The sequence below is a fragment of the Danio aesculapii genome, chromosome 18 (genome assembly GCF_903798145.1).
Source record: "Danio aesculapii chromosome 18, fDanAes4.1, whole genome shotgun sequence".
Lineage (NCBI taxonomy): Eukaryota > Metazoa > Chordata > Actinopteri > Cypriniformes > Danionidae > Danio > Danio aesculapii.
This window is the reverse complement of record NC_079452.1, coordinates 2,974,909-2,996,130: the sequence shown is the minus strand read 5'-3', so window position 1 is coordinate 2,996,130 and position 21,222 is coordinate 2,974,909. Positions and strand designations below refer to the sequence as shown.

The 21,222-nt window shown below is 36.3% G+C and overlaps 1 protein-coding gene across 3 annotated transcripts; it reads left to right on the top strand.

Annotated features, from left to right (window-relative positions):
• Positions 1-869: 869 nt before the first annotated feature.
• slc33a1 (solute carrier family 33 member 1) lies at positions 870-21,062 on the top strand. Of its 3 annotated transcripts, none has more exons than XM_056478747.1 (7): positions 870-992; positions 4,128-4,911; positions 9,740-9,942; positions 12,531-12,715; positions 15,435-15,552; positions 15,860-16,075; positions 19,856-21,062. In XM_056478747.1, exons 2-7 carry the CDS (start codon positions 4,170-4,172, stop codon positions 20,021-20,023), a joined length of 1,632 nt encoding a protein of 543 aa, XP_056334722.1. In that variant the 5' UTR covers positions 870-992; positions 4,128-4,169; the 3' UTR covers positions 20,024-21,062. The 3 variants fall into 3 exon arrangements, with proteins under 3 accessions (XP_056334722.1, XP_056334721.1, XP_056334720.1); XM_056478746.1 differs by having other exon boundaries at positions 870-996; XM_056478745.1 differs by having other exon boundaries at positions 870-1,086.
• The last annotated feature ends 160 nt before the right edge of the window (positions 21,063-21,222 follow it).

Sequence of the window (21,222 nt, the reverse complement as noted above, 5' to 3'; positions counted from 1 at the left end):
CGTAAACAGTGTGGATGTGAATGCGTTGGAATGTTCTGATTGGCAATTTTCCTTCTGTGTTCACACAGCGCAGCATTCTGATAAATTACCGGTAATGTTACAACTTTTCTTTCCGGAAAATTGCTGTAACGAATTTACTGGTATTTTCAAAAAGGGCCTGTTCACACATGATCCCTTACCAGAAAATTGCCGGTAAATTTTCGGAAAGGTCTGTATGAGTGAAAGGGGCTAATGTGTTGTGTTTGTATTTATTAATTTATGTAGCACCGTTGTCCTGCGAGACAGTCCACACATGTAGCGGAATGACAATAAAGCTTGACTTGACTTAATACACTCAAAAAATGACGTTTGCTATTTGTTCAATAAAATTAGCTAAAACAACACAATTCTTGACTGTTTTGTGGAAGGGGGACAACTTAATTGTTTTATGCCAACACAGTTTTGGGGTTTTTGGGGGACAACTTAGTTTTATGTTCAATCTACTTAAATTTGTAAAAAATAATAATAATAAATAAATAAATAAACAAACAACTAATAAGTTACATTTCCTTTATGTTTCCCTTGCGTGGAACCCGGCATTTGTTAGTGTAGGCTACTTTCTCACAACCACACAGTAGTAAACTTTTATGTAATAGACTAACAATAACAACTCGTATTGTCAGTTGAGCACAGCATATTTACAGCTCAATAAACTAATATTTGTTTAGTTCATATAAAGGTTGACTGTGATATGCCATATGCATGCTGAAAGAACACCTTCTCTCCTTACGTCAAGCTAGGCTAGCTACATGAAACCAGGTGGAACCAAAAACAGACATTGTAAGACACGTCAGCTGAACTATACGGACACATTTCACCGGCGGACCACCCCGGCTTCCTTCTCATTTTACCAGTCAGGTGTATTTACTGCGCTTCCCTGCGTCTTGTAAACACTAGATATATTACATATCTGTGTGGATATTTTTGTCTCAGCAAAGTGCTGCTCATTTGCCGTCAGTGAGTTTTGTTTCGTCATTTATATACAGCTTTTATTCATTGATTCACTGATGTCTTGATTTGTCATGTGGTTTGTCATCATAGTGCAAGGTAATCATGAATCAGTATATTTTACCATCTCATGCTTGTGTCATCCTCTTTTTCTAAGTATGTACTTTGTTATTAAGGACTGCCGGGCACAAACTGTTATCTGTTTATGTTAATCCAGCTATACGTCACTGTATTTTTCTTATGTTTTCTTCCTCGTTTTCTGTGTTTTGATATCAGAGAGCTTTTGGCTTGAGTATATACTGTTATCAGGTTTTAGTGAGCATCTTGAATGAACACATGTCTAACGTTAAACTTAAATGATTTTACATCAAGCTTTCTACAACTTAACAATGAAAACTAGTATTTCGTGATGCTTTAATAGCAGGGAGCTTCTGTAGGGGTTTTCTGTAGTTCTGGGAGTTTCTTATTGTAGAAATAACTTTGAATAAATATCTTAAAACAATACCTCTTAACTGATTATATTCATATTCTTTAGGTTTATATGATGTAAGAATCATGACAGTTGTTGCTCCCACTTTATATTAGGTAGTCGTAACTACTATGTACTTTCATCAGAAAATAAATACAATGTACTTACTGTGTTCATAATGTATTGTAAGAACACTTCTGGTGCTCTTGAGGTGGTATACAAGTAGGGTTAGAGGTATGGCTAGGTTTAATGGTGTTAATTACAGATGTAATTACATGCAGGTATTTAATTAATCATAGGTCCAATGCAAAAAACATGTATTTGCACAATAACATTGTAACAAATGACTGATTTTAGTGTAAGTACATATTAGTTTAGATCAATTTATATAAAGTGGGACCCTGTTGTTTTTTCTTTTACGTGTAACGTTAAGTGTTCTGATGCTATGTATTTTTCCCTGTTCTTCTTAGTGTTATATATTTAGCATTATACTACTCCCCATGATGGTGCTTTGCATCAATTATGGGAGCAACGTCGTTGAACTTAAGAAATATATACTCCTCTCAATTCATCTACAGGATTTCAAAAGGAACTTAGAATTAAAATTACTATCCGCAGACTTTGAAATAACCCCAAAAACCTGTATCAAATCTGCAGCAATATTACAGATGCATATTGAAAATTACTGTACTGTAAGAAATACAGAGGGCACAAAAATTGTCTTAAGGAACAAAACACAGTGATTTCAAAATAACTTTTGCCACATATATGCTTATGATGATAAAGTCAAATTAAAATGAAATTTGGAATTTGATATTTAGATGTGCTGGTCATATAATCAGAATATCTTCAAAAAGTTGATTTATTTCACTGATTCTATTCAAGAAGTGAAACTTGTATAATGCCTTTTTTCATTCCACACAGACTGATATTTCAAGTGTTTATTTCCTTTCATTTTGATCATTTTTATGAAAACTAATTAAAACCCCAAATTTAGTATCTCAGAAAATAGAATTAGAACATTGTGAAAAAGTTCATTACTGAATTAATGTAAATGTTTTTAGACATTACCACACTCTAATCAGCTAATTAACTCAAAACACCTTCAAAGGCCTTTCAATTGTCTCTTAGTCTAGTTCTGTAGGCTACACAATCATGGGGAGGACCGCAGATATGAGAGTTGTCCAAAAGATGACCATTAACACCTTGCACAAGGAGGACAAGACACAAGGTCATTGGAAAAAAAAGGTTGGCTGTTCACAGAGCTCTGTGTCCAAGAACTTTAATAGAGGTGAATGGAAGTTAAAGATGTGGTAGAAAAACTGTACAAGCAATAGGGATAAATGCACCCTGGAGAGAATTGTGAATCAAAACCTGTTCAAAGATGTGGGAAAGATTCACAAAGAGTGGACTGCAGCTGGAGTCAGTGCTTCAAGAACTACAGATGTTTGCAAGACATGGGTTTCAGTGGTCTCATTTCTTGTGTCAAGCCACTCTTGAACAACTGACAGCATCAGAAGCGTCTCGCCTGGGCTAAAGACTGGACTGCTGCTGAGTGCTCCAAAGTTATGTTCTCTGACGAAAGTAAATTTTGCATTTCCTTTAGAAATAAGGGTCCCAGAGTCAGGAGGAAGAGAGGAGAGGCACACGTTGCTTGAGCTACAGTGTAAAGTTTCCACAGTCAGTGATGCTTCGGGGTGCCATGTCATCTGCTGGTTTTGCTTCGCTGTTTTTCCTGAGATCTAAGGTCAACGCTGTTCTATACCAGGACATTTTAGAGAAGTTTATGCTTCATGCTGCTGATTAACTTTTTGGAGATGCAAATTTTTTTTTCCAACAGGACTTTGCACCTGCACACAGTGCCAAATCTACCGGTATCTGGATTAAGAACCATGGTATCCCTGTTCTTAATTGGCCAGAAAACTTGCCTGACCGTAACCCCATAAAATTTATATTGAGTATTGTAAAGAGGAAGATGTGATATGCCAGACCCAACAATGCAGAAGAGCTAAAGGCCACTATCAGAGTATACTTGGGCTCTCATAACACCTCAGCAGTGCCACAGACTGATCCACTCCCTGCCACACTGCATTGCTGCAGTAATTCAGGCAAAATGAGCCCCAACTAAGTATTGAGTGCTGTGCATTGTCATACTTTTCATGTTCATACTTTTCAGTTGGCCAAGATTTAAATAAAATTTTTCTTTTAGTAGTCTTAAGTAATACTATAATTTTCTAAGATGCTGAATTTGGGGTTTTCATTAGCTGTCATCAAAATCATCATAATTAAAATAAATAATTTTGATGATTTAGAAATGCTGAGTGCTTTTGTTTCTTATCATTTCTTTTCAAAGTTTGAGGTAAATTATCTAACGTTTCTCATCAAATGGCTATTAAATACATGGAAAAAAATGTATTCCGGCACAAACAATTTTATCTATTATGCAAAGCATACTAAAACACACTTTTTAGTCAGTAAAAGTCAAGAAAAGTCATTGAATTTGGCTAAGCGTGGGAACTCTGAAAGCCAGACATCTCACTTAGTTTTTATTATGGATATGCATCATTTGTTGTGTGACCTAATTTTTTGACAAGATTTTATTTCAGTTGTTTTGAATGGAAGTTCCCCAAACAGAAACAGGTTTATTTTTCATCATCTTTTGTCCTTTCAGGTATTTTGAGGCCATATCTGGATTGATGCCCGGCAGATTAAGATGGAACTGTCTGAATCTCTCACACACAAGAACGGGAGGCAGCGGAAGCCTGTGCTGCCCAACTCAGACATGGGGGAAAGAGAGTCCAAGCTAGAAGTTGAGGGAGACGAAGAGGCTCTTCTTCCAAACTCCGACAGAGCCGATAGACGAGCGCAAACACACAAAGGGATTAAAGGAGAACTGGGCAATGTGTCCCTGTTATTGTTCCTGTATGTGCTTCAGGGCATTCCTTTAGGCTTGGCTGGAAGCATCCCTCTCATCATGCAGAGTAAGAATGTCAGCTATAAAGACCAGGCCTATTTCAGCTTCGTCTTTTGGCCCTTCAGTCTAAAACTGTTCTGGGCTCCTCTGGTGGACTCTGTGTATCTCAAGCAGTTTGGGAGGAGGAAGTCCTGGCTGGTTCCTACTCAGTACCTGCTGGGTCTTTTTATGCTGTATCTATCATTAACGGTTGACTCCATGCTTCAGATGGATGGACAGAAAGGGCCAGATGTGATCACTTTAACCGCAGTCTTCTTCTTGCTGGCTTTCCTCGCAGCCACGCAGGACATTGCTGTTGATGGCTGGGCTTTGACTATGCTTTCCAGGGAGAATGTGGGTTATGCTTCCACTTGTAACTCTGTGGGTCAGACTGCAGGATACTTCCTGGGAAATGTGCTGTTTCTGGCTCTGGAGTCGGCTGATTTCTGCAACAAGTATTTGAGGTTTGAGCCTCAGGAACGGGGCATTGTTACACTCTCAGGTATGTGTAACGGATGTAATAATGTTCTTGAAAAGCACCTCTGATGTTCATCGTGGCGGAATTCATTTTAATAATGATACAGTACTGATATATTGCAAAAATACTGATATATTGCAAAATATTATTACAATAGAAAGAACTGCTGTCTACTTCAAAAACAGTAATATATTTCTGTGATGTCAACGCTGAATTTACCACAGCTATTACTCACATGATTAATGAATAATTATTTTTATTTTTGTTGAGAATTCTTTGTGCTTTTTTTGGGAAACATTGATAAACCACTTGTTTGGTTTGGTGTTTGTATGGGGAAAAATACATTTAATAATTAAAAATTGTTATTTTATTAAATATTAAATTTATTAATATTAAAAAGGATTAAAATTAAAAATATATTAAAAAAAATGATATGATATATAAATTCATTTAAAATGATCATGACTTCTGGTAGCAATTTTAAATTTATTAATTGATAAAAAGATCCAATAACCATTTAATTGACAGCGCAAAAATTAAAGTTTACTCCTAGGGCTGGGCGAAATTGCAAAAAAATAAAAATAAATCACAATATCATGTTTCATATCATTCGATAAAGCTAATTATTGAATTCTTTTTAGCAATACATTTGGGAATAGTATTTTTTTTTAATTTAACCACCTTATTTTAATTTACCAACATTACTAAGGCAAATAGTTTTAATAGTCAATTGTAGCGAGACAGAAGGTTGGTTAGATAAACAGGAGCTAGATTATTTAAAGCTTTATATGTAAGAAGCAATACTTTAAATTCAATACGAAACTTAACAGGCAGCCAGTGTAAAGAGGATAAAATTGGGGTGATGTGATCAAATTTTCTAGACCTGGTAAGAACTCTGGCAGCTGCATTTTGTACTAATTGAAGTTTGTTAATAGAGGATGCTGGGCAGCCAGCAAACAGTGCATTACAGTAGTCCAGCCTAGAAGTCATAAAAGCATGGACTAGCTTTTCTGCATCTGAGATGGATAGCATACTTCGTAACTTAGCGATATTTCTCAGATGAAAGAAAGCAGTTTCTGTGACAGGATATATGGTTTTTAAAAGTTAAATTGCTGTCTAATATGACACCCAGATCTTTTATAGTAGAGCTAACGCTAACTTCGTATCCCTCTAATTGTAGGTCGAGTTGTGAGATCTGCTGTGTACAGGATTTAGGCCCAATAAGTAATAATTCTGTTTTGTCTGAGTTTAAGAGAAGATAATTGCTGGTCATCTGGTCTTTAATATCTTTAAAACATTCAGTTAGCTTGAACCGTTAAGCATTGAGACTGAAGCCCTGTGTGAATCTATTCCATACAAAGTGTGAAGCAGATCGGTTAGTTCTAGTGATCGGGTCATTCAGAAAAGTTCAGATGTTGATCAACAAGGTGTACCTCCCATGTGCGCGCCTCCATTGGAAATGACAAACTGACATCCTTAGCTTATTGGCGTTGCTTTTAAGGTGCATGCTCAGCAGCCACGTTTTAATAAAACTGTAGCATTTCATAACGAAACAACATATTGAACTTTTTTTATTATTGAATAGTGTTCGGTCAATAAATACAGATATCTATTTTTTTTTATTTTTTTTATTAATTTTTTTGGCCAGCCCTATTTATTACCTATTTAGTCGTCATCATCAGTGGTTTCAAAACTTTGACTTTATTTTTTATTTTTTATTGTTAACCCTATGTTCCCAAATAATGTTGGGAACTGGTAACAAATGACAACTAATAGTACAAAAAATATTGGAATTCAATGACAACCAGTTTCCAAATTTTTTTAACAGAAAAAAGACAACTCGAACATTCATTCATTTTTTTTTTAAGCTTTGTCCCTTTACTAATCCAGTGTGGCCACAACGAAATGAACCGCCAACTTATCCAGCACATGTTTTATGCAGCGGATGCCCTTTCCAGCTGCAACCCATCTCTGGGAAACATCCATACACACTCGCTCACACTCATACACTACGGACAATTTAGCCTTCCCAATTCACCTGTAGTGTATGTCTTTGAACTGTGGGGGAAACCGGAGCACCCGGAGGAAACCCACGCGAAACATGCAAACTCCACACAGAAACGCCAACTGACCCAGCCGAGGCTCGAACCAGCGACCTTCGTGCTGTGAAGCGACAGCGCTACCTACTGCGCCACTGTGTTGCCAAAACTCAAACATGTTTGAAACAAATAAAGTAAATGACAGAATTTTTCTTTTTGGGTGAATGTTCCCTTTAAAGGGGACCTATTATGCAAAAATCACTTTCATAGGTAGTTTAAGCACAGTTGTGTGACAACAGTGTGTGTGAAATGAGGCAATGGTAAAAATGAATTGATATATTTTTTTTATTGACATCAGAGGGGGAAATCTCTCCTTAATTAGCATAGACGGACCTGAGTGAGAAGCAGCCGTCTGCCGTTATGCTGTGTTCACAGTTTACTCTTCATTTCATTCGGACATAAAATTCACTTCACAACAGATGTGAATTCGCATCATGGGAAGGGCTTCTGTCTGCCCGGTGACTTTAGCTTCGTTACTAAATGGCTAACATGGATTTTATTGACAGAATAGCTGTGTTTATGTGGTTTAGGGAGGCTGAAAAACAGCATAAATTCGTTCGGCGCCGTGTCCGAGTCCACTAGATAGTTTCAGAGGTGTACCCAGCTCTGTGAGTTCAACAACTCCTCCAGAAATCATACCTGGATAATGCAGGCTTTAAGCAGTGCTTCTGACTGAGCCGAGCCCAGTTTGATTAGCTGTTGTCCAGTGTCGGCAAGAGGCACTACGTCCTAATCATGCCCCTACAAGAGAAAGCTCCTGATTGGTTAACGTGGTGCTAATGTCCGCTAAAGTTCATATTTTCCAACTCAAGCGATTTGCGCATTTAGCGTGTCATGTTTTAATTTGCACAAATCGCACCGCAGGATGTCTATTCGTATCTTTGTATTGACTTAACATTCGTATCGACTTAACACTCACGCTTGACGCATCATCCTTGTCTGGTGTGAATGCACCATAAGAGTTTTCACGTCGTGCAGGCTGAAGATAATATCAGCGAGGATGCACAAATGAACACAGGGGTCTCCATAGGCTGACTTCTTCTGAGCCACTTGACATTGACATATTGACCTTTTCAGTTTTTCATAGAGATTACGTTAGTCCTGATTTAAATGTTGCTATGGTTACAAATAGGCATGTGTAGCCCCTTCCCTTTTGAAAAGAAGCCATGAAGCACAGTCTGATTTGAATTTAAAGTCACTAAAAACAACACAATTTGGATTAGGGCTGCACAATATTTCATTTGAGCATCAATATCGCAATGTGTGCGTCTGCAACCGTCACATCTCAAGACATGCAGTGTCGAGTAGGATTATAGATGACCAGAAACCACTGGTCAAAACAATCAAGATTTGTGGAGACACTGCAGAATAGAACCGTAATAGAGTGAAAGTTTATCATCTGCATGTGTTTTTAGGGCCTGTGACTGTGTGAGCATTTGAAGAGACTTTATATCTATATATATGGTATAACATTATTATATATAGTGAAGACTATACCGTGCTATTTTACATTTGATTATTCAATTTCTATACCTGAATACTGTTGCTCTCTCCAGAAAACCATAAAGCATTGTTTATTTCACTTTAATATTTGCTCAATTGTGTTTATTTATGACTGTAGTTTATGTGTAAAATAAATTGCATAAAAATATATTTATATTTCACTCCCCTACAAAAGCATTCCAAGTAATGGCTTGGATATTTAAGTCATTTGGTGAAATAATATCGCAATATACAGTGAAAGTGAGAATTATTAGCCCCCTTTGAATTTTTTTCTTTTTTAAATATTTCCCAAATGACGTTTAACAGAGCAAGGAAATTTTCACAGTATGTCTGATAATATTTTTCCTTCTGGAGACAGTCTTATTTGTTTTATTTCGACTACAATAAAAGCAGTTTTTAATTTTTTAAAAACCATTTTAAGGTCAGAATTATTAGCCCCTTTAAGCTATATTTTTTTCTATAGTCTACAGAGCAAACCATCGTTATACAACAACTTACCTAATTACCCTAACCTGTTTAGTTAACCTTATTAACCTAGTTAAACCAATAAATGTCACTTTAAGCTGTATAAAAGTGTCTTTAAATATCTAGTAAAATATTATTTACTGTCATCATGGCAAAGATAAAATAAATTAGTTATTAGAAATGAGTTATTAAAACTATTATATTAAGAAATGTGTTGAAATCTGCTCTCCGTTAAGCAGAAATAAAAAAATAAAAAAAAACGTGGGGCTATTAATTTTGACTTCAACTGTATATTGCAGAGAAAAAAAGTATTGCAATGTAAAAATGTTTCAATAATGTGCAGCACTAATTTGGATCAACGGCTAAAAGGGTCAGTTTCAGAGAGTTCTAAAAAATATTTGTGCTGTATTTTGAGATGATTCTTCATATACACACTCTTGGGACATCAGAAACTTATTTTAAATTTTGTAAAAATGGGGCATAATATCTCCCCTTTAATATCGAGGCATATTAGAATGATTTCTGATGAATTTTGTGATACTGTGCTGGAGATGCGGAAATTGTAATAATAATCAACCTTAATAAAAATGAATTATATTTCGTTTTTCTTTTTTAAAATTCAAAGACATGCATCATTGTTGAGCATAAGAGACTCTCTTCAAAAACATAAAACCCTTATCCAAACGTTTGACTTTATTTTCAATATTACTTAGACCTCTATAAATGTAATCTTGTGAGCAGGTTTACTGATACCTTGATCTTTGTTCTCTTCTTCTGTGTCACAGATTTCTTGTTTTTCTGGGGGATTGTGTTCATGGTGTCCACCACTCTGGTTGCTATCCTGAAGAAGGAAAATGGCAAACCCCATCACGCTAAGAAGAAGCCCAGAGAGGAGACACAGGGTGTTATGGAGACTTACAAACTTCTGTTCTCCATCATTAAAATGCCCACCGTCTTTACATTCTGTGCTCTGCTACTGACTGCTAAGGTAACATCAGTTTTCTGAGGCTCATTATGGGCAACTTCCTGTTTAAACTGGTTTGATTGCTGTTACTTGTTACTACACATTCATCTCGATAACATCAGATTACTTTGATGGAAACTGTATGTAATTGGTAACAATAAATTAAAAAATAATTCAGATAACTGTTATATACAATATTTACAAAACTATCAATACTTTCATCAAATGACAGCCTATAGTCGGCGCGGTCAACCAGATAAACGTTTTATGCAAAAAATTACTTTCATTTTCCTTTTTTTGTGTTGCGTATGAGCATGAGCAAATGGGTTGTGATTTCAGTCACATTGCAATTCTTTTTTCACATGACTTTTTAGGGTTCAACACTAAGGATTTATCAAATTTTTGTGAAAAGACATACTGTGTGTGATAATAAAAGGATGACCAAGTGAAAGCAACCTCTGCTGCTTACAAAAGACCTTTAAAAAATATGGAGCTCTTGAAAGCAGCAGGACTGTGGGTGCACGAGCGTCGCTTTTATATTTAAAAGAGAACTGATTGCACCAGGTACGTTTCCAGGCATGGATGCTTTGCGCAAGGAACCGTTTCTTTTTCGTTTCGAAACACTTGCGTGCATCACATCACCTGAAATCAGCCTCGACACTGAAGCCCTCATCAGTGCATCAAGATTACCTGTGTCTCACCGTGCGCTTGATCAGCCTCTCATTTGGTATTCACCTGCTTACTTTTGCTCTCTCGAACACCGTTATTGTCATGTCTCATGCTGGCGCCTCATTGGGCAACCCTTATTGTTAAACTCTGCTTGTTAAGCTCTATACACCAGCACAATGGATTTGAAATGAAACGAACAAGAAGTGCTTTAACTGCAGACTGTCAGCTTTAATTTGAGGGTATTTACATCCAAATCAGGCCAATGGTGTAGGAATTACAACAGTTTGCATATGTGCCTCCCACTTGTTAAGGCTCCAAAAGTAATTGGACAGAATGAAAATCATAAATCAAACTTTCACTTTATAGTTCTTGGTTTCAAATCCTTTGCAGTCAATTACAGCCTGTAGTCTGGAACTCATAGACATCACCAGACGCTGGGTTTCATTTCTGGTGGTGCTCTGCCAGGCCTCTAGAGCAACTGTCTTCAGTTCCTGCTTGTTCTTGAAGCATTTTCCCTTCAGTTTTGTTTTCAGCAAGTGAAATGCAAGCTCAATCGTATTTAGTTCAGGTGATTGACTTGGCCATTGCATAATATTCCACTTTTTTTCCCCTCAAAAACTCTTTGGTTGCTTTTGAAGTATGCTTTGGGTATTCTCCATCTGTACTGTGAAGTGCCATCCAATGAGTTCTGAAGCATTTGGCTTAATATGAGCAGAAAATATTGCCTGAAACTCTTCAGAATTCATCCTGTTGCTTTTGTCAGCAGTCACATCATCAGTAAATACAAGAGAACCAGTTCCATTGACAGCCATACATGCCCACGCCATGCAACTATACTAGCATGGTTCACTGCTTAAGATCATGAGCAGTTCCTTTTCTTCTTCATACACTTCTCTTCCTATCACTCTGGTACAATTTGATCTTGATCTTGTCTGTCTATAGGATGTTGTTCCAGCACTGTGAAGGCTTTTTTAGAACTCCAATCTGGCCTTCCTGTTTTTGAGTCTCACCAATGGTTTACATTTTGTGGTGAACCCTCTGTATTCACTCTGGTGTAGTTTTCTCTTGATTGTTGACTCTGACACACATACACCTACCTCCTGGAGAGTGTTCTTGATCTGGCCGACTGTTGTGAAGGGTGTTTTCTTCACCAGGGAAAGAATTTTTTGGCCGTCCACCACAGTTGTTTCTTCCAGGTCTTCCAGGTCTTTTGGTGTTGCTAAGCTCACGGGTGCGTTCTTTATTTCTAAGAATGTTCCAAACAGTTGTTTTGGCCACACCTGATGTTTTTGCTGTCTCGATGGTTTTTGGTTTTTCAGCCTAATGATGACTCAAATATTTATGGACCTGACTGTATATTTTTCTCTATAGTATCATGTTTTTTAAATCACGTTTTTTCTTTTTCAAATTAAAGTTAGTTAAATCATCCATTTGTTACTCTCATAATGCCTATTAAATTGATTTTTAAAATTTTATTCAAGCTCAAACTATTTTAATATTATTTAAAGTACAACAGTGTTTCTGTTTATTATAAGTCATAAAAATTCAACTTTTTAGTCAGTAAAAGTCAGCGAAAGTCTGGAAATTTGACATTTTAATACCACCAAAGCTGTATCCATTTGATCAAAAATACTTAATGTTGAACGTAGAGAATGTTGTTACAACAAACTGATTTTTTTCTCTTTTACAATATTTTAAAAAATGTAATTTATTCCTGTGATTGCAAAGCTGAATTTCAGCAGCATTTACTCTCATTATTAATGTCACATGATTATTCTAATTAACTGCCCACTGCTTTTTACTTTGTGTGTTTTTCTGCTGACTGTTATTATATATAACCACTTATTTGAGCTTCATTAAGGTCATCCTCCTGTTTTAACTGCTTTGATTGCTATGAATTTGCAGTTCTATGCAAATCAGCCTCTCGTCATCTGTTTTTTTAGGTGGGATTCTCTGCTGCAGATGCTGTGACGGGACTAAAGTTAGTGGAAGCTGGGGTTCCAAAAGAGCAGCTGGCCCTGCTGGCAGTCCCAATGGTGCCTCTGCAGATCCTGCTGCCTCTGGTTATTAGTAAATACACGGCCGGCCCACGTCCACTCGACATTTTCTACAAGGCATTTCCATTTAGGTACAAACTAAACCAACACACACACACACACACACACACACACACACACACACACACACACACACACACACACACTATTATGTGCTATGTTCCAAAGTTGAGGATTTACTTCATGTGGAAAGTTTACGAGTAAAACTATTTGTCACATGTCTCCAAAGAAATAAAAATATTCACTTCCTGGAAAACTAGCACAATATCTTTATGGCAATTTTTTTTTTCAATAAACTAAGAAACTAATTTTTCTGTTTTTAATTTTCATCCACACTTAAAAGGTTCAATAGGAGATTTTGGAAAATGTTAACGCTACCCTGTTAGCACTGAAAACCTCATCCCACCCTGCCAATCCCCATCCATTGAAACACCTCTTGAACACACGAACGCGCACTAGACAACATCACTACGTTACCTAACATTGACAGAGAATGCTTTATAGTACAGTTAATAGTTCCGAGACCAAAAAGTAGATTGTTGATGATTGCCTGCCATTCTGTCTGAACCGCATCTGTGAATGCACTGATGATGCATGAACAGGATGAACAGGGTGTTCAGAGCAGAGGTATGCAATTATAGGAAGTCTATCTTTAATGTTTGGACCGACAATTTGATTGGACAAACTTTTCTTGGCCCAACAACTTTCACAGAATATTGGATGCATATAAGTACATTTGGACCACTTTATGCAATTATTGCTATCAGGATGTGAAGAGACTTCAAACCAGGGGTGCGTTTCGGAAAACCATGGTCAGCCAACTAAGGTCGCAAATTGTGTCGTTACAAACATAGTACGTTGATTTACCATTTCCCAAATCCATCGTTTCAATGAACAAACTGCATTACAAACTTTCCAACTACACCTTTAGAGTTGTACTTAGAAACATATTTCCTGGCTATGTTCTATTCCTAGTTATCCCCCCTATGCCCTATTCATGCCCTATTCATTAAAGTCATCTCTCTTAGGTGTAATTTGCTTTCAAAGTATTTTTATAGTTCAGTTATAGCGATCTTCATGTTGACAATTGCGTTCCCTTGCACAGTGCACACCTTATGCCATTTTTAACGCAGCCGTGGCTCATGACGAAAGCTGTAGGTCACATATTATTTAAATATTTATGTTATGTCTCCAAAGCTTGTGAAAACAAAAATATATAGCATACATTAATACGTTTAATTTATAGTAGGTTATTTATTAAGAGAGGGCACTGCGCTGTCTCCTCACAACAAGAAAATCGCTGGTTTGAGCCTTGGCTGGGTCAGTTGGCATTTCTGTGTGGAGTTTGCATGTTCTTCGTGTGGTCATGTGGGTTTCCTCCGGGTGCTCCGGTTTACGCCACTAGTCCAAAGACATGCGCTATAGGTGAATTGGGTAAACTAAATTGCCTGTAGTGGATGTGTGTAAATGAGTGTATGGGTGTTTCCCAGTGATGGGTGGCAGCTGGAAGGGCATCCGCTGTGTAAAACATATGCTGGATAAGTAGGTGGTTCTTTCCACTGTGATGACCCTTGATTAATAAAGGGACTAAGCTGAAAAGAAAATGAGTGAATGAATTTATTAAGAAATGTATCTACTGTTGGCCTATATGACATGGGCCAGTTGGTTTGAATATGTCAAATTGTAAAAGTAGACTTAATAAAGAAGTAAACAATATCCTACTTAATAATAATAATAATAATAATAATAATAATAATAGTACTTTTATAGTAATTATAATTAATATTAAGTAGGATATTTTTTTTCTTTTTATAATAAATGGCCTACTCTAAATTACAACCATTAATCTAATGATTTATATATGGGATTAGAGTGTTAGCTAAGTGGTTTTTGTTTTAGAATAGAATATGGAATGTTCTCAATAATATTTGTAAAGGAAACATAGGCTCTGTATGTGACATTTACATATATTTCAGTTAATATGGAAAGCGAGTGCATGTTTTTATCAAAACTAATATTGGATTTTTTTTAATGCGTGTGCGTGTAAAACTATATAATTTGATCAAAAAAGTATGGGTTTTTTTCTCTAAAAAACTTATTCCACCTCGTTATGAGCGTCAATATGGACATTTTACGTTATAACTAATGTAGTTCAAATGATGGATCTGCGACAAAGCCGCAACGGTTTTGGGAAACACTTATTACTACATCGTTCTGTTCCCAAACGATGCATCGTACTGTGATAGTTCAGCCACGACTTATGTCGTTGTTTGGAAAATGCACCCCAGCATAGCAGAACATGTTTCTGAAGACAGTCACTTATTGCACCTTTAATAATGATGAGAGTGCTTAATTTTTATAAGCAATTACTCAAGTCACAGGATTATTCTCATTAGTTTTTTTGGTGCTAAACATTTTTTATTAATGATCAATTCTTTAAATCTTTGTGTAAATGACTTCATTTGTTGAGAAACGAAGACAAAATCACATTTTACTCTTGATTTTCATCAAGGAATTGATTCCGTAAATGTGTTCCCATCTCAGTTTATGCACATATATTTTTAATGGATTAAAAATGACTCAACTGAGTTTTTTGCACATCTTTATAATTTATAAGCATATTGATGTTTGAATTCATCATGTGGTCTATGCAATATCCCGAAATGTGCATAAAACCCAGTGGATGGAAACACGGCTACTGATTCTGACCAGTCGCAAGTGTAATCATCAGTGGAGATGAATGGCTTTGTAAGAGTAACGGGACGCATGTTTTTCTGGTGTTCCTCAAAGGTTATTGATTGGTCTAGAATACGCTCTGCTGGTCTGGTGGACGCCAAGTGTCCGGCAGGAGGAGGGCTTCCCTGTCTATTACTATGCTGTTGTGCTTCTGAGCTATGCAGTACATCAGGTTAGTCTGCAATAGTCTGTAGAGATGCTATTATTGCCTTCATTTGTGAGACATTCAGTTATTAATACATTTATACATTATTATTATTATACATTTATAATAATATTATTATTTCATATTTCCGTGTATTAGTGCATACATTCATAAAGTTATAAAAGTATCAAAAAAAGAAAAACGAGTGGAGATTTAAAATTATTTGAAAATTATTTATTCCTGTTGGCAAAGCTATTAATATTTTCTATAAACAAATAAATAAAATCACTTTTCTTTGTACTTGTGTTTACTGTGAAACGTCTTTGTCCACTAGGTGGCACTGTACAGCATGTATGTTGCCTGCATGGCCTTTCATGCCAAGGTCAGTGACCCTGTGATTGGGGGCACCTACATGACCCTTCTGAACACTGTGACTAATCTAGGAGGGAATTGGCCCTCAACACTGGCTCTATGGCTGGTAGACCCTCTCACCTCAAAAGAGTGTCACGGGGCCCCCGGACAGACGTGCGGCTCCATTGAAGAAGCAGGAGTAAGTGCTTTCATACCTTTTGTCCTTTTTCTGCACATGCCTACTGCTTTTTTAAATTATGGGTTGCACATCCGGATTGGGAAACTTCCATTCAAAAGAACTGAAACAGATCTTTTCCAATAATAAATCTGTCAGAAGTGAGAGGTGCATTAGCTTGGTGTTTTAACATGACATTAGTATCACGTGACATTAATATCAATGGTAAATGTGTGGCCAAAGCTCTTTTGAGCTCACTGTGTTTTGTTCCTCTGTATGATGTCTTTAATAGCTTTATTTGGAAAGACTTAGTTTTTTTAAATATTGATTAGGATAATTGTGAAGGACAGTGCATTTGTATAAATATAACAACCATATTGGAAGCACAGATAAAAACAATGAAGCAAAGATACAATTAAAACAAACAGCACTTTATGGGTCTTGCTTTACAATAAGGTTTCATTAGTTAATGTATTTATTAATATTAACTAATTATGAACAATACTTGTACAGTATTTATTAATCATAGTTCAACATTTACTAATGTAGTATTAACATTCAAATTCATGCTTAACACACCGTATTAACTAACATGAATATAGTTAATGCACCATGAGCTAACATGAACTGTCAATGAACAACTGTATTTTCATACTAGCATCAGAGATATATACTCTAGATATCGCATGCGTCAATAGCGCCTCCACATTTGTACAGTGCTCCCAGGACAAATGTCATTCAACCGCACTTGTCAAAACAGTGTGCCAACGTGAAGAAGCCGGACTTTAGTGCTGTGTACGGCTGTAGTAACGAGCAAACAGAGAAAACAAAGCACAAAGGCAGAATATTTCATAGGTAAGATTTCGTTTTTTACGGTTTTGTATGTTGAGAACTTTTGTGCTCAACAAGTAACATTATTGATAATAATATAGTCACTTACTGCACTGACCATAAGGAAAAGTAGCTCCAACCTGCACTAAATGCCAGGCTTATGCTAGTCTTGTTGAATAAAATAAGCAAACTATGAAAAAGAAATATGACAACAAGATGCTGCAGTGCCAGAAACTTGCGTATTATTGTCGGCTAATGAACAAGTAGTTAATAATGGAGATTCATTCACAAACTAATCGATCTCTCAGTTAGAATGAGAAGTGAAAGCAGGAGAGGGTGTGTGTTTCATTACACGGATTAGATCAAATTTAACAGGGAGGGAGGATAATACATTTCCATGAACACAAACACATGCTCTTTGTCAGGAATGCCCATGCGGTCACTTATCCATCAGAAAACTTATTTTCTACTTATCCAATGTAGAAAACTGATGTAAGATTATAATTTTTGTAATTTAAAAAAATTTGCATACCAACCACCGGGAAAACTCACGATCATAGATACAGTATATGTGTATAAATCTCTCGCTCTGTATGGCCAGTCCCTCACTGCACCTTGGTCTCGCAATCATTTCAAAGAAGCGCTACCCTGTACTAAAATAGCGGCTCTATTGACGCATTCCTTCCAATAGACAACAACAGGGTAGGGAACATCTAATGTAAATATCTATGCACTAGCATTAACTAACATGAACAAATGCTTTAATACATGTATTATTCTTTGTTTATTTATGTTAGAAAATGCATTAACTAACATTAACTAATACAACCAAAATGATACAGTACTTGTGTACAAAAAAATCAAATGTAAATTAACCTTATAGTCATCATCATCATCATCATCATCATATAAATTAATAACATAATTGAACTTTGTTAAAGCTAGTTTTATCCTCACTGAATTGATATATTATGCAGCCCCACTATACCGTTAATACCATACTATACAGTAATTATCAAAATGTCTGTAATATTGCTGCTCAAAGACTTGTTTTGAGTTAATAATTGCCTGCTCAAAGTAATTTGTCAATTTTTTTTTTTAATATTCAATACTTTTGCAGGCTTTCCCACTGTGCTCTATACATAGTACCATAGTAGGTAAAGTTCCAAATGAGCCATACCATTACCAAAACGCAGGCAGGCCCAACCCTGTTCCTGGAGATCTACCCTCCTGCAAAGTTCAGCTGAAACCTTGATCAAATGCGTCTGTCTTTAATTACCAAGTGCTCCTTCAGATCATATTTAGTTGGTTTATTTGCGTTTGATCAGGGATGGAGCTGAACTCTGCAGGAAGGTAGATCTCCTGGTACAAAGTTGAGCACCGCTGACAAAACGTGATGTGTAAACATACTGCTGATCACCAACTGGATCGAGAGCATCTTCACTACCAGCGACATTGGATTTGTGATGAGAGGCATTGGATTTGCGCCAAACCCCTGTATTTCAATAGCCAGCATCCACTGCTGGGTTGTATAAGGTAGTCGCGAGACAATTCATCTTATGATTCTATACCATCTGAAGTATCATGATACCAAGTAGTATTGTGATACTGTAATTCATAACTCAAATTATAAGGAAAATTGTCAGAAATACAATATTTTATGTTAAAATAGGTCTTGAATTTAATTCATAATTCCCTTATTATTGAATTATTTGCATGTCACTTCACCTAAAACATATTAAATCTTTTTAACTGACCAACAAAAATACATTAAAGTAAAGATACAATTGATACCAAATGAAATTTGTTACAAAAAAAAAAGTGTTTTTCCAACAAGATTATGATTGTTTCAATGTTTCCTTTTGCTATTTTGGGTTTTTCATCTTTTTTTATTTATTTATTTTTTTGTCTTATCAGGTAACAATCCAAAGTAATTTAAAATTTCTTTTGAAGAGATTGTCGTGGTTGTTGTAGCTACTAAATCATATTGAGAGAAACAGAAATGAACTGAATCAGATGTACGTTTGATACGTCAGAAAACATCAGAAAACTTGCAAACTTAAAGGGCTCCACAGACTATTAAAATAAAATGGTCTATTGTTACACAAACGTGTGAGCGTTTTAGTGACTTTTCCACATCCAACATTATCTATTGTAGATAAACCGTTAATGACGATACTACCATTTACAAACTACAGTGGCACCGCCAGTATTTTGGAGCCATAGTATCGCGATACTACTACAGTACTGGTAAACCATGCAACCCTACTGCTGTATTGTTGATTCGGTTAGCTAAACCGTTTTTATTCTGACAAGACACTTTGCATCGTTGGTGGCCAAGGAGCAGTTTCAGCAAGATGGAATAGAATTACCCAGAATAAATACAGTTTTAATCAAAGTCATAGCAGTTGAGGTGGAATGATTTATAGCGATAATCCCTCCCACTTTACAAGACAAAGCGAGTTGAACCGTACAGTACCGCACAATGGAAAAGTAGCTAATGATACTTCAGTGTACCCTTTTAATAAAAGCTTAGCAATGCAATGGAGTGGACGTGTGTCTTTCTACCCCACTCGTTTTCGCTTATTCCCTTAAATCTTTTCAGACAAACTATAAAAACTAGCTAAACGACTTGTAAACAACAGTATTTATATAAAATGGCATCTAAATTGGCGAAAACATCAAAGAAAGAAACCAACGTAAAAGCGGAGACACCCGTGGTAACAGGTGAAGTAAACATGGCGGCTCTGTCAGATTTGCTGGAAGATCATAGAGCTGTCTTGGAGGCAGAGTTCAAGGCCACAGTTTCAAAATTGGATGTGGAAAAAATGCATTACAGTTCAACAGAAGCTATTGCCATATTCCCAGAATTCACATAAAGCATTATGGGTATAAATGGTGGAGGGAATTAGTTTGTAACACTCAACTATAAGCAACATCTTAACCTGTTTTTTTTTTTTGTGTTGTCTTCAGCTCTGTGTGAGAGAAGGTGGTTCGTGTGTCACATCATTGGACGGTTACTATGTGGAGTCTGTGGTGTGCGTTCTGATTGGTCTCTGCTGGTGGATCTTCTTCGGGAAAAGAATGAAGCGCTTACAAGAAGAAAGTCCCTCAGCGTGGCATTGCAGGGTTGCCAAATAGCAATCTCAGCTGAACTCTTCCTCTTGTTTTAAAGTTACTTCATGCCTCTCTTTCCTTCTTTGAGTGACTGCTTGTTTTCATCACACTACAGTGGCCCTGTAGAGAGGCTTTGAACTGAAAATGGTAAACATAGTGCTAGTAAATTATTAGCAAATATGTTCTATTTTTCAGACTTTTATTGTAAAATTGAAGAACTATAAAACCAGAAATGGCTCTAGCTTATGTGTACACGAAATGGTTCATGACTGAAATGGCATGACTCACTGTTCGGTTGCCTCTTGAATACTTGAGTTCCTGTGCCTTTCGCATTTCTGTTTCTAATGCAAGCACCACCCTCAAAAACAATCAGCCTTCCCTTATCATAAATGATATATGTAGGATAAAGTAGTTTCAAAATTCACTTATCAGCTTTTTTCAAGAAAGACTAGATTCTGATTGAGCTTCTCTGGTGGGATGTTAATAAAGTGTTAAGCACACAGCATCATCAGTCAACCAATTGAGAATGAAACTGGTTGACGTTCTACTACTAAAAATGGTTACAGCAGTTTTTATTTTAAGTACGCCTACCTTTAATGAAGGTATCAGTTTAAAAAGCAACTTATAAAATAATGGCCAGGAAAAAATAACTTTGCCATATACTGCTTTTACTGTTATTCCTGACTGTTTTATTTGCTCTTTTTCCGTGCATTTTAAAGGCCAGTGCTTTATTGTCGTTTGAGTGTGTGTGACTGATGTTTCATGAAACGTTTTGGGGTAACAAAGTTTGTTCCCACAACCAAAACCCATATCAGCAAAATTAGTTGTTATATTTTCTATGAAGGATTTAGACTTTTAAGGAACGAAGCCTATATTCTACCAGAGGAACTGCTGTTCATGGTTGACGTGGATGTTTATCCAATCACCGGCACTTTTACTACAAGTTGGTACTTAGTGATTGTGGAATGTCTAGAGAATGATTTCCCAAAAAAAGATGATTCTTTCATTAATTACATTGTATTTCTCAGTTTCTATTTTTGAGTAAATCATCCCTTTAAAATGCTGTACTGTAAAATGTTTCTTTATTTTTATAATGCTGATTCTGTTGTTTTATGTCAAATAATGAGGGCAGAGCTTTAGGGAGAGGGATTTTAACTGTTGTAAATACTTGTAAACAGTTCCAACGAACGTTTTTATTCATCATTCCTAAAGTCTATATAAAT

Excerpts from the sequence above, each read along its gene's own strand:
- slc33a1 (XM_056478747.1), top strand. The coding sequence starts at position 4,170 with ATGGAACTGTCTGAATCTCTCACACACAAGAACGGGAGGCAGCGGAAG. Across the intron at positions 9,943-12,530 it reads CTCTGCTACTGACTGCTAAG|GTGGGATTCTCTGCTGCAGA; the intron begins GTAACATCAGTT and ends CTGTTTTTTTAG. Across the intron at positions 12,716-15,434 it reads TACAAGGCATTTCCATTTAG|GTTATTGATTGGTCTAGAAT; the intron begins GTACAAACTAAA and ends TGTTCCTCAAAG.